Consider the following 14459-nt stretch of genomic DNA (forward strand, 5'->3'; position numbering starts at 1 on the left):
TGTAAGTTGTTAAAGTGGCATAAAAGAAACACTTATGAAGTTTTGAAAAATGGCCGACTTTGGAGAACAAGCAGCATATTGAGGAAGTAGACCCTAGCAGGGGTGGGAAACCCTGACCAGACCCTCATGTTCTGACTCAAGGCCTCAAACTGTCATCTCAGTCACATAATGTATGGGTTGATGCTTGTGATCTGACTCAATGTGTGCTTTAAAGTTACTTCCCCTTATCCTAATTATCAATCAGGGAACATACATTCACAAACTGTGAGACTATCATGTGTTCACGTGACTTCAGAGAATCCCGTTAGAGACTTGGTTTTGTTGGGATTTCCAATCCCGAGGTTCAAATAATAACCTGACAATCCAATTCAGGTGTAATGGAGATTTACTAATCAAAGTAACACATACAAAACTAGTAAAATAATACTGTCACTACAAGTAATAGAACTTATACCACCAGTTTTGCAGCAGTCAGTCAGTTGCGATGGTTTCAGCACACCTTCTCTCCGATGCCCTCTTTGTCTCGCTGGATCTGCTGCCTCACTTACCTAAAGTCAGGGTAGTTATACGTTTTCCACCTAGGGATCTTCCCCCATTCTTCTCCAATCAAGCATCTTAGCGCATACTCAACATACTCGATCCTTGCACATCCTTTTACCCATGTCTTCTAGATAAGCAGACCCTTTTGAGACAAAGCACCTTGCTCATTATTCTTCAACACAGGACATTTTGCTTCTCCCTTCCAAAGCTGGAGCCTGTCTCTGTCTGGTAGAAACATTTATAAAAACCGCAGTCCAACTTAAGTAAGTTAATTAACTCCAGAGCATCGCTGAGTGATTGCAGAGAACAATGAAGATTGAAAGCTTGGACAAAGAAGACAGAAGACTAAAAGCTAGGAAAAATGGAAGGCTTGATTGCTTGAAGAACTAACGTTAGCTTGCTGCAACGTTCGGTAGTATTGCTCTGTTTTATTAAGATGGACGTGACTTTTTTTTACACATGTATGCATAATTAAATGTTTGTTTTGATTAAAACATCCTAAGACTCTGGCCTGTTGGTATTACTGAATCCGAACCTGTTTTGAGTGGTTGCAAACACTCTAACACATCCATCCATCCATTTATATGACACAGCTCTTCCAAATGAACCATGCAGACACCCAAAGCATGCAGAAAACGTGTTTATTGTTCGATTCTGATATACAAATCTGTACACCTTTAACATTTACTCTCTATTAAAATTGAGCTACTATATATCTAAGTAAACTTATTTTTCTCCACTTAAGCCCACATGCATAAAATAATCTGCACATTTCTGAAGCAGATGGAGCTATCTGTTTACCTGCAAAACACTTCTCAATTATTAAAAAATGTTAAGGTATCCTAGGGATCTGAACAATAGGAAAATCTGTTACTACAGGAGATTACCTAATATGAAATTTTGCATCTGTAATAATAGAATCATTGCTTTATAATGTAATTTGTTTTTTTGACAGTTCCACATATGATGGATGAGAGATAACATTGTACAGTTGAACGTCGACAAGACAAAGGCTCACCTTCTTGGCTTCAAACAGGGCCTCTCAATGGGCAGTCAGCATCAATTTACAACAACAACAAATTATATTTGAATAGATCCTTTCATGTCGGGACGACATCCCAAGACACTGATATAATAATCCTTGCATTTAATATAATGTCTTATCATGTCTTCAAGACATCTCAAGTGAGTCACACAATATACTGTAAAGTGCATAGACTGCATATATTTTGTGGGAGAAATGTGGTAGCCAGTAACCACAGCAGTGTCCCACAAACAGCTGTGAATTTAGCTACCAATTTATTATTATTATTATTATTTTTAAGGGATTATTACCTCGGAAAAGCGACTATCAACTGTGAGTTCCTACTTACTGCTGGATAAACAAAAACATATGGAGTAAGGAAACATGCCCAACATTTTGCCATGCCCGGGAATCAAACCCCAGGTCTTCTCGATTGCGAGGTGAATGATCTAACCTCCAGGACTCCGTGGATGCACATTCCACCTCATGGAGGTGTAGAACTTTGGTGTTGACTCTCAACTGTCCTTTAAACCCCAAATCTGCCTTGATCCGTTCAGCTGTCCCCCACCTCAGCAACTTTGCTGGCCCTCCGGCCTCCAAGACCCTCATCCATGCTACTATCACTGCTTATTGGAAATGAATCAATCTCTGAAATAATTTTGCCAAGTATTTATTAAAGTATGCATTTTGGTAAGTTTCATTTTAGTGATATAATAGCTGTGTTTTTATCTTAGATAAACCATATTTAGGTTTAAGCACATTATTATATTGATACAGATATTAATGGTTAATTAAAATAATATATACCTGTCAAATATTAGCTTATCCAGACTGAAGCAGGAGGGTTTATTTTCCTTTAAGCATAATTTGTTGACCGAAAACTAAAATAAAAAACAGACACTGATAACTACAGGTACCTCTGGAAGTCATGGTCGATTAGTGGCGTGATACTGGCACATACGTGAATGAACAAAGGCCACGAGGCAAGACCTGCCACTTAAATACGTCAATACTTTGTGTGTGTGTATGGCTCATTGCTTTCTAGAGACAGTCTCTGTTGCTCCTCTGTAGCTTTTTCATCTGTATTTCTGCATACTCTGTATTCTTGTCATTGTGATTAAGCGTTGCTGTTTTCTTGGAGCCAGACAAATCTAAAGCAGCATAGGTCACTTTGTTACTGGATGTCCCCTGTTTGGTCTGTAAAATCAATGTTTCCCAATATCATTAGTTCAAGTGTGACTAATATAATAGCTTGACCGAAACTAGTGGATCAATTTGTAAGCATTTGTAGTCATGCCTTAGCCTCATTAATGGTGACCCATATTATTCATAATTTTGAAGGGTTATGATAGAGTAATATATTATCTCTATTATTGTGCAATAAAAAGTAACCAGAGGGAACAAAGTTAAGATAATCACACAAAACAATTCAATGGATGTTAGAAAAAAATCTTTGTTCAAAAGATGGTTTGAGTATAGAATTTTCTGCCGCAACCCGTAGTGGAAGCAGAGACCATGAATATTCTTAAACGGAAATGTTTAAATAGATAAATGAGTGACGACATCAATGAGTGGGGAGAGTAAGCAGAAAAATGTCATGTATGTATGTTTGTAGTTTTGTTTGTAGGTAGTATGTATAATGTATGAACGTATGTAACTCACATTCAATAATTATTATGATTAGATTATCCCATGCTGAAAAAACACAAGGGCAAATTTGACGAAACGATTGACCTGTTTTGGAGTGGTAACATTTTGTGATATGTGAAGTCCCAGTGGTGCTACTCTGCTGCACTTGTCGCTTAACATGAGGAATGGGCATTTGGGTAAATAATGAACGATTGCTCAAAGTATTGCAACACTGTGGTTGCAAAATCGGTGGTTGAGGTGGGCGTGTGAAAATTTTGAGAAGCAAGTAAGAATGTTTAGGAACAATTGTCCCCTACAATCAAGTATGCAAAGCCTGTTGAAAATTATTTATTGTACTTAGATTAGTGAAGTATCCAAAAATCGGTTGGATGAAAGTGATTTGTGTCTTGGTTTTCGCGTGTTTTGTAAATCTTTACCTGGGCATATACTGTCCTCTCCTCCTGATGCTTGGGTTTTCCAACTTTTTTAGAACCAGTTAAATCCAATGTGGCATACACCATCCTCTCAGCATCTGCTTCCATCGCAGTCTGTTAAAACACAGAATGGAGTTACATTGTCATTTGCGTTCACCGCTCTGCAGAATTTTGTTCCGTTCCTAAATAAGTTGTCTGAATGCATTTTTTTTACCAATCTTAACCAAGTTGGAACGTATTTTCTTTCGCACGGAGACCAATCACTTTAAGTTGCATTATATTTCTTCTCGCACAGTTCCTCTGTGAACTGCTGCGATCGCTCACTATCCTTCAGGAACATTGGTACCATTTCTGCCACAACCCCCACCCGATCCACCAGTGAAGCTATCCAACCATTCTACTCCGCGCTACGGTAACGCTTTCCGGAATCACAGCCTCAGCTGCCGGTCTCCTTTCTTTTAAGCATCCCATATTGGTTTAATATATCACTGAGTGGTTTTATATTTAAAATGGTCTCACTTAAATTGCTTTAATTGTGTTAAAAACCTTACCCGTTTTCCGGGGCAGTCCGTTTCATTTGGTATCACGCCTGAACCTAACCATGAATATAATTAAAATCAATCAATGAAATATTTATTCTTTTTTCATGCTCCGTAATTTCAAAGATATTTGGAGGTTCACTCAACATAAAATCGAACATAAAGCTTCAATACACAGTTATATACATAGTACATGTTTCTTCTATACACATTTGGCATTTATTTAAGCGCTGTATTTAAGGTTTCCAAGACGGTACTCGTGTGAATGGTCCTGTATTAATGCAAGTTGTTCTTCTTGTTGTTATTGTTGTATTGGATTATTTAAAAGTTCATCTGATTCAAACGCTTTCTGTCCCAGGATTACAATCCGCTGCCTATCTAAATCTTCCCTTTCACAATGTTTACCTCGCAAGTTCAGCGTCCCATAAAAAAAAAAATAATAATCCCTGCATTTGATATAGCACTTTTCACGTCGGGTGGATGTCCCAAAGCACTTCACAGAACACACTGTAAAGTGAATTGACTGTATATTTGTGGGCGAACGATAAGAAATACACCTTGATTTACAGTGCGCTTTATTCTACTTGTTCAGGTTTGTGGCTCCTGCACTTTGGGACTGGTCCCTTCACTCCCTTTCAGAATAAAAACAAGCAATAATCGAGGTCTATCATAAAACTGTGTCTTCAACTCTATGTCCCGGGATGGGGTGCTTTTACTCGCTGAATAATTTCTACTGATATTAAACTTTTAATATGAGTAAAAAAAACAAATGATTTCTTACCTTTCCGTTTCTTTAGTCTGCATCCGATTGCAAAAAGGATGAAAATAACCAATAATGCACACGCACCACCTGCACATCCAGGTGCAAGTAAATTGTTTGTCCAATCACCGATCCCTACAAAGGACAGAATAACCTAAGGTGGTGAAACCGACACCTTCTAGAGCGAGTCTTCCATCATAGAGTATGTTGCTTGTTCTGCAAAGCAGAGAGACTAAAAGTTGAAGCAATTTGCTGCAACTCTAATTGCCCAAATAATAATAATAATCATAATAATCATTGCATTTGATATAGTGCTTTTCACATCTTCGAGACATCCCAAAGCGCTTAACAGAATGTACTGTAAAGTGAATTGACTGTATGTTTATGGGCTAAACGCTGCAGGCAATTGCACATAGCAGTGACCAACAAACAGTCATGGATTGAAGTGACCAATTTTTTTTTCTTGAGGGATTATTATCATGTGCGTGGAGTCGCCCAATGTTTTGCACTGCCGAAAATCGAACCCAGGTCTCTCACTTGCAGAGCGAGTGCTCTAACAACTGAGCTACAGCACACCTACACGTCAGGAAACGATTTCCACAACACTATGCTCCAACCAATGAATCTAAATTTAGTGATTGTATTGCTAAAGATATTGCATCTTTGTTAAACCGGAAACAACATCGACCTTGTTTATTGTGGCAATACTTTGCAGAAATGTTTCAGTAAAAAAACGTAATGTAATCTTAGCTTCATTGTACAACAGACTTGTCCGTGAAGTGATTCTAAAATGTATATATTTTTGTTGATAAACATGAGGCACGCCACAGCATCAATATTCAAATACGTATACTTTATATAATGATAGCATGTTTCCATGACATCAATAGTGTACCTATAATTTCCAACACGGATTAATACTAGACACCAACCCCGTCACAACTTACCTATCATATAATAATTCTAAGATTGTTGGCGACCTACCTGTGTGAGGAAGCAAAACCGTATAGTTGGCAATCCCTGGATTCTGGAGGCTGACGTGAGATACCAAACAGGTATAAACATCTCCACTCTGAACAGGCTGTGTCTCCTCCAAATAACTGTGAGCTTTAAACAATTGCCCGGGATTCCTCTGCTCAGTGATAGTATTCACTGTTGTAATTTCTATGCCATTTTTATACCAAGTGAGGTTGAGATTCTCCGGGAAAAACTCAGCCGTTTCACACACAAGAGTCAGAAATACAGACAGATTTCTTTCGGGATCCATGCGGGAAATCGCCAGTGGGGTTGGGGGAACTGTAGAACAGATAAAGGGGTAGAATCATGATGTTACTTTGGGGGAATAAACCTTATTCTGATTTCTATTTCCAATTTTCTGACAGTCGAGAAGACTTGGAGGATTGTAAATCGTTGGAAACCTTTATAGCTTTTGGGGGGATGTTGATGTGCACATATCGGTGCCCTATTTGCCTACAAATATAATTATGAAGCCTTTGGAGACTGTCCAGGACGTGATTCTGTGCCATATCAATTGCAGTGACTATTATTGCTATTTAACCCACCAATGCAGCCCTGGGGAGGCTGATTTTTGGTGGGGATATCAACATCGAGGACACATTGAATCTGCCTCTTTGGTGCATGCGTAAGTTCCCACAGCATTTTTGGAAAAGACAAGGGATTTCTCCCCGGGTCCGGCCAAGAATTCCCAGATAAAAAATGGTCATTTACCTCATAAATATTTTTGGAACATTGTTGCTGACAATTGGATGCCGGCTTCGCGTACAAAAGCCACTCGTTTATACAACAATTCATGCCGATGTGAAAGGCGTCAAAAAATATATCATATGTGTTATTATTATCATTAGTAAGCCAAATGCGCCAATATCTTCCATAAATTGTACAAATTGGGCCAACTACTGATTGAAGGCAATTAAATTACATATTTAAAATCATGGGACATTTATCTTGTGGATACTTCAAATTAAATTATCTATATTTTAAACTGGGGGGAAAAATTAATGCAAGGTGAGGATCTTAAAGTTTCAGAGACTGCAAATCAGTTAGAGGGTACCGAACGGTTACTGCTGGAATAAACTGATGAGGGAGACATCACATTCCTTCCAACATGAGGAAATTCTAAAATCGTTTCTAATTATATTTAGTGTATTTGGTGTATTTAAGTTGAAAAGGGACGGACGTATATGCCATTAATGCTCAGATATGTCACATCATAAAACATGATCCATAATATTATATAACGGTGAATTTCGGCGGGCGGCAGTTTGAATTGTGCACAATTGTGTAATAAAAAAAATTATTCGGATTTTGCAGCGTAACTATATTTCTTTCCCCAGAGAGGGAACATTACCATTAATTTGCAGAAAATGACATTGAAGAATACCACTGTAAATGTAACGAAAACAATATAAAAGATTCCGAAACATTTGTTTGCGGGATATTTCAACATAGGAACAGTCTCTATATCCATATCATTCACTTACCGTACACGATTAAACGCGATCCATTTCCATTTCCTACTTTTTTCCCCTCTAACACCAGTTCGCAGTGATAGACTGCAGCATCCTGAATATTCACATCCAGAAACTGGAAGAAGCGATTTCCTTTACTTTTAACTCCAAACCGTTTCCTGCTATCCTCTTGTGTGTGCAGGTATGTCGTCTCTCCCTGCTTCCTCCAGTACACTTGGATACGTGAAGAGTGTAGAGAGAATGGATAGCCGCAGTAGAAGGTGATGTTTGTTCCTCTGTTTGCCGTCAAGTATTCAGGGAATTGAGTAATTTTAACGGAAGTATCACCAAAAACTATCAAAAATGAAATATTGATGTATATTAATATGGACAAGTGGGTAGGAAAGCAAAAAAAATTAAATTAGACAAAGATACATACAGACACACTGAGAGTAAGTCAGTAAACTGTGTTTATACCGAAACTACTCAATAATAATAATAATCCTTGCATTTGACATGGCGCCTTGTCACGTTTTCTCAAAGCGTTTCACAAAATATACTGCAAAGTGTAGTGGCAATCTACTTTCATTGCTAAATAAACTGGGTGATAGAGCAATCACTTACCCGTGGAAATAATCACCAGGACACACAGGTATAACAAAGGACTCAACATAATTCTAACCGCCTGGTGCTGCTGATCTGAATGTTGCTGGACTGTAACAAGCGTTTGCAGATTGATGTGAAGTACATCCTGTGACGTTTTACTTCCTCTCTCTTTAGAAAAGGCCAATTGATTAATAGATTGTCGCGATTTACACTGAAACAGTGGCTTAGAATTGTACCGACAAAAGCAAGGGAAGTGTGCAGAGAAAATGGTGAACGAAGATAAAATGTATCCGAAGTTCAGGTTTCAAAATAACTTTTTACTTCCTGAACCAGCATGTTGTCTCATGCACTAAACCCTGTTGTTTCCCAATGTAGATTCTGGGATGAATTTTATGACACATCTATTTACTTTACAGTTCCTTCATACTTCACTCTACTCTTATTATACACAACAAAAAGAAAATGCCAAACCTACTATTATTTACCGTATATCTATTTAATCGGCAGAGTTTTAAGAGATTTTGTTTTATTAAATAATGATTTATTGAAGTTAATGTGTGAGACTAAAAGTGCAGCTGTGTATCCATATAAACAGTTTACATACATTCAAACTTGTATCTAAAAGATGGAAAACTGCGTATTATTGATTGATAATAACGGACTATAAGCTGTGCACAGTCTAATATATCAGTAGTTCACGCGGAGACTACATATTTCTCCCACGGAAGGTTGATGGTGCAGGAAGCTAATCATTGAGGAGAGTATTGTGTCAGCCCGGTTCAGTTACGAGCAGTATCGCCTCTGAATCGGAGAGTTGTAAATTCACCACCACTACATAAGAACTCTAAGTTCACAGTCTAGACATACAAGAGCAATATATTTTAATATATTGTTGTTGATTTCACGATATCGATGCAATGCTTACTGTGTCTAGATCAGTTATTACTGTGTACATTTATGAAGACTGTGACTGCTTGCCATGTATTGCATAAAAGTACACAATGTTATTTTGGAAATTATTGATCATATGCCCAAACCTGGAGCACCAGGGCATTGAAGTCGCAGTAATTTAGAGAGTTTATCTGCTGGTGTTTTTTGTGGATCTGTTCACTACAAAACACAGTACATTTCCAATTTGCCCGAATGTGGACGGTACAAATAAAGACGAATTAACAGTTAAGAAGACTTAACAATTTACATACTATTGATTTACGGCGTAGTTTTATATTGAATCGCGAGGTCAATGTAGAGATTTTAGATTCCGTCTTCGTGGCCATGTCTATCTGTTTCACTTTGTGCAACTTGGAAGGAAGCCATTTAATTAGTCACAGAGCATATTTATATTTAGAGTTATAGCAAATTGTGAATTTCAGTCCTATCAATTGCGGTAAACCAAATTTGCTATTTTGTATTGACGGCAAAGATATTCTCTTTATACACAAATAAAGCAAATTGCAGACCAGAGGGAGTAATAGCGTCACAAACTTGGAGAGGCAAGCCTTTGGGTTGTATCAGAGGGCCGGAGCCCATGTGCAAAGATCAAGCCTCCAGATGTCGCTCTCTCTCTTTCTCTGGGGCTCCAGGAAACAGACCAAAGATCAAGCCTATGGCAAATGGATGGCCTGGTGGTTTGGAGCAAGGTGGATGGTGAAAATGAATGCTTGTAAGAGAGATTGTAAGACACCGATGTGCACCCCTCCCACCCCACTTAAGCCGCCCCTCTTGGATTGTGTCGTGTAAAGAAATGTGCCATAACGCTGTTGGGCTGCTAAGGTTTCCCTCCTGTTCTGATAAAACTGTGATGCTTTAACCATGCCCCTTATATACCAGTCAGAACTTTTCTTATAAACTATTTTGCAAGTAAATATGTACTCCCTGTAGCCCTGAAGTAAAAGTTCCCCTTTGGAATAGGTTGAGATAAATAGTGAAAAAGTATCAGAATTCTCTATGTTTAATCTATCTGTGTTGGTCTTGGATAAGAGTTGAACTCTTAGTCAGGTATCACCTAGCAATGGTTGTTGGACCCGAGAGTGTGATAACTACAAGAACGGGCACTGGCAGTCAAGATTAAATTTAATTCTAACGATTTTTCTCTTTACAGTTGTTGTAAAGTCGTTTCCAATGTATTAAGCATTATAACCATTATTTCACTCAATAATTATTTCACTTTAAATAGTTACAATGTCATGAAAAGCAAAACCCTATTTCATGATTATACTGTTCAATATAAGGCACCACCTTATCATCTTGTCGACGCCTCTCAATTTGCTTCACGGGATATAAAAATATTGTCATACTAATTTCAAGTGCTTTGAGATGCCGACGTGAAGGGTGCTATATAAATGCAAGTTGTTGCTGTTCACAAATATTAGTTCTGATCGACCTATTATGCAATACACGGCAGTGGGGTAAAGAGGAGAACGTAAAGGTGAAAATGGAAACGTAAAATTGATAAGAGTATAGTTCACATTTAGCCATCATTTCTAGTAATACTCACACAAAGTGACCCAAGATTACAATGCACTTTTTCCCCTGACTCTTCCTACACATCAACAAAGGCAATTTTAATGCCCAATCAAGAATTTTGGAAAATATTAACAAGAACAATAATAAAATTACATTTCTATCGCACCATTCTTGTCAGGAAGATGTCCCAAGGGGCTGCACAGAAAGAGTTTTGGACACAAGTTGGGGGTTGGGGATGGGGAGTATAGAGGGCAAGGGGGGAAGCAGGGAGATCGAAAGCACGGTCAAATAGGAGGGTCTTCAGATGGGTCTTGAAGGAGACAAGGGAGGGGGCGAGGCAGAGGGACTGCAGGATGGAGTTCCAGAGAGTGGGGGCAGAGTGGCCAAAGGCCCACTCACCAATATTAGGGCAAGCAAGGCGGGGGACGTGAAGCAGGCCTGAGCCCACTGAGCGGAGGGAGCGAGCAGGATGGTAGGGGATTACAGGGTCGCAGAGGGGTAGGAGGAGGTGACCGTAAGCACGGTCAAAGAGTAAAGTCTTCAGCTGTGATCTACAAGGTGGAGTGAAGCCTAGCTAGGACTGGTGTGATGGGGTTACTGAGTTTAGTGTCAATGAGATTACAGGCTTTGGAGTTTTTAATCATTTAGCTTGTGGGTAGTGGAGAATGGTGAGAAGGGCATTTGAGTAGTCAAGGTACGAGGTGGCTAAGGCATGGAGAGGGTTTTCTGCTAACGTGCGGGTGAGGTACCATCCAAAAAGTTCAAATAATCCATAATTCAGCTGCTCCTACCCACACCCACACTAAATTGTTATGTATCACCCCAATCCTCACCAAGCTCTACTGGCTCATTGTCTTAGAACGGATCAACTTCAAGGTCCTCACCCTCACATATGAAATCTTTCACACATTTTGAAAGGTTTCAGATGCTCCCGGATTCACACCAAAATTTAGTAATTGTGTAATTTGTAGGCTAAGGTATAACAACCAACAATTAAACAATTCAAAAACAACTCAGTTAAATTCCAATAAAAGAAATGCAATTTTCAAATAAAATAAGTGTAAAAATATTGAATAGGTACTGTGGAATAATGATACTGCAGAATGTTCAGTTGCTGATCAGTCTTCCATTTGAACTACGAGTACAATAAAGCTAATATTCCTTGCATTTGATATAATAAAAATAATAATATCCTTGCATTTGATATAGCATCTTATCACATTTTCGAGACGTCTCAAAGTGCTTCACAGATATACTGTAAGCTGAATTGGTTGTATACGTTGTGGGTGAAACACGGCAGCCAATTGCGCTCAGCTGTGTCCCACAAACAGTCGTGGATTGAGTGACCAAATTATTATTATTTTTAATTTTTTAGGGACTTTGTCAATATATTTCGAAACTTTCATATGATATATTGTAAAGTCGTAATGCTGCGGATATTTTATAGGTGAACACGGACGCCAATTTGTAAACTGCCATGTCCCACATACAGCAATTGATGGCCAATTTTATTGGGGAGACTGTTAGCCAAGTCACCGATATCAATTATTTTCTCTAAGTATTGTTAACATGTTATTGTGAGTATATCTCGAATGACCCAAAAACGTTATTCACAAGAAAATATACATATATAATAAGGTTGAGCGTGCACCAGTAAATAGCTACAACTCAAGCATCTAGCCCTCCACGAGATTATATTACCCACTAACCAATCATACGAGATCCTTACAGCAACACGTGTATGCAGAAAAAGTATACCATACATGTGACTACCGAGTTATCAGATTGTATGCATTGGTTTTCCGAGATAATTCAAAGTAATGTTTGATGGGAAACTGCAAGTGATTAAAGCACAAGCAGGTGCTAAGTGTAGTGTACAGACAATCGTCGTAACTAGAATTAAATCGGGGACACACAACGTTACCACGCTAGCCAATCCTGTTATCAAATTTTGTCAAAATAACAGAACGTTACAGCGCAAAAATAGCCAATTCAGCGCAACTGATTCCTGCCGATACTCCATAAATTACCTAACCTAATCACTTCTCCCTCACGTCTGCACCAAACTTCCTCTTAAATATGTTGTGCTTCAGCCACAATTTCCATCATGAGATCCACATTCTCACCAGCTTTTGGGTAATTGAATTGGGAAGCGTTTTGGATGCATTTAAGTTCACAACTGTTCTGAAAGTCGCACCAACCACATCAAATTATTTCCCGAGCTGACAAAGGCAGAAGGTCAAAAGTCATCGCAACTTATTCATTTTTGGCAATCGCCAACCTTTGTTGCAGACAGCAATGGGTTCAGATGAGTCCCAAAATTGCCATTTATTGCATTTATATATGTCAACCGGAATACCACCAAAAACTATAACAAATTAAATATCGATGTATGTTATATGGACAAATGGTTAGCGTAGCAAGTATTCGGAGAATTAAGTTATGTTGATCGAGGTACGGATCCATTAGAGAATAATTACAAACTACTAGGGAGAGGATGAAAAATTGAGCAAGAAACAGAGAAGTACCGAGAAGAGATAACGAATACGTTGGTGTATGTGAAACAATACATTCAATGTATACAAATGGAAGTTACCATCTCTTATTTGGTTGCTAAACAGACTGAAAGATACATCCCATTGTTTTTTTTAAAAAAAAACACATATAAACTGAATGCACACCTGTGGAAATAAACTCCGGAATCACATGCACAGCGCAACATTTGCTATTATTCTGTTCATTTATCGGGACTGGTTTAAACCCTTTGCTGCTCTGCAACCCAAGGGTTGTCGATTGCCAAATATGAATATGTGGCTTTGAAGTTTGATCTCCTCCCTTTCTCGGTTCAGGAAATAATTGTGTGTGGTTGGTGCGCTTTGTCGAACAATTGTGAATTTAGATAAACCGGGATTCAATCACTGGGGTAACAGATTAGCTGTAATGTTCAAATTAAACAACAACAAATTAAATAGGTACAGAGTCTCAAATACAGTATTTATTCTAATTTGCTGAACTTGCGTTTTGATTTATGCATCCAAAACGGTCCCCAATTCGATTATCTCAAAGGCAGTGAGAATGTGGAACTCACTGACGGAAGCTGTACATATTTTAACAGGAAGCTTCATGCAGCCAAGAGGGAGAAGGGATTTGAGAGGGGTGATTTCGCGAGTATAAAGAGTGACAGGAATTATTTGCTCTGAATTCGCTGTTTCTGCATGTAATGTTCTATGTTATTATACATGACAACATTTGATAAAAGGATGGGTTAACATATGAGTGTTGTATGTATGCGATTCAGTTCTAATTACATGTTTTTCTGTACATTATACTTGACACATAAAATCGGCTTGAGCGTTAATCACTTGCACTCTCACTTCAAATTGATTCAGAAGACCAATGCATACAATCTGATAGGTCGGTAGTCACTCGTACAGTGTACTTTTTTTGCAGGCACATATCGCTGTAAGGATATCGTATGACTGGTTAGTGGGTGATAACCTCATGGAGGGCTAGACGCTTCGGTTGTAGTTGCTTGGTGAAAGCTAAACCATGTTATTTATGTATAGTTTCTTGTAAATAACTGTATTGGGTCATTGGAGATAACATCGTAATAAGTAAGTGAAAATAATTTATACTGGTGGCTTGGCCAACAAGCTCCTCAATAAAATTGGTCAATCCATTCCTGTGTGTGGGACATGGCAGTGTACAAATTGAAATCCATGTTCACCCACAAAACAGCCACAACATAACTACCTTACAATATATGATTCAAAAGAGTGCGAAAAGCCTCATATATGAGGGTGAGGACTTGAAGTTGATCTGTTCGAAGACATTGAGACATTGAGCTTCGTGAGGATTTGAGTGACATGCAATAGTTTAGTACTTGTGCAGTTAGGAGTGGTGGAATTCTGGATTAGTTGAACCTTGTGGATGGTGAAACTGAGGAGATCAGCGAGAAATACATTTGAGAAGTCCAAGACGGAGATACAAAGC

General features: G+C 38.5%; 1 protein-coding gene across 1 annotated transcript; it reads right to left on the bottom strand.

Annotated features, from left to right (window-relative positions):
• Nucleotides 1-1955: 1955 nt before the first annotated feature.
• LOC103185892 (tyrosine-protein phosphatase non-receptor type substrate 1-like) lies at nt 1956-8099 on the bottom strand. Its single transcript, XM_007904634.2, has 7 exons — nt 8019-8099; nt 7428-7748; nt 5911-6222; nt 4948-5061; nt 4179-4222; nt 3631-3741; nt 1956-2761 (listed from the first exon to the last, which is right to left on the bottom strand). The coding sequence occupies exons 1-7, from the start codon at nt 8065-8067 to the stop codon at nt 2606-2608; spliced, it is 1107 nt and encodes a 368-aa protein (XP_007902825.2). The 5' UTR covers nt 8068-8099; the 3' UTR covers nt 1956-2605.
• Between the last annotated feature and the right edge of the window lie 6360 nt (nt 8100-14459).

This window comes from Callorhinchus milii, unplaced genomic scaffold (assembly GCF_018977255.1).
Source record: "Callorhinchus milii isolate IMCB2004 unplaced genomic scaffold, IMCB_Cmil_1.0 Scaffold14, whole genome shotgun sequence".
Taxonomy (NCBI): domain Eukaryota; kingdom Metazoa; phylum Chordata; class Chondrichthyes; order Chimaeriformes; family Callorhinchidae; genus Callorhinchus; species Callorhinchus milii.

Excerpts from the sequence above, each read along its gene's own strand:
- LOC103185892 (XM_007904634.2), bottom strand. The coding sequence starts at position 8,067 with ATGTTGAGTCCTTTGTTATACCTGTGTGTCCTGGTGATTATTTCCACG. Across the intron at positions 4,223-4,947 it reads CAGACTAAAGAAACGGAAAG|GTTCAGGCGTGATACCAAAT; the intron begins GTAAGAAATCAT and ends ATTCATGGTTAG. Across the intron at positions 2,762-3,630 it reads AGAGGACAGTATATGCCCAG|ACCAAACAGGGGACATCCAG; the intron begins GTAAAGATTTAC and ends TTGATTTTACAG.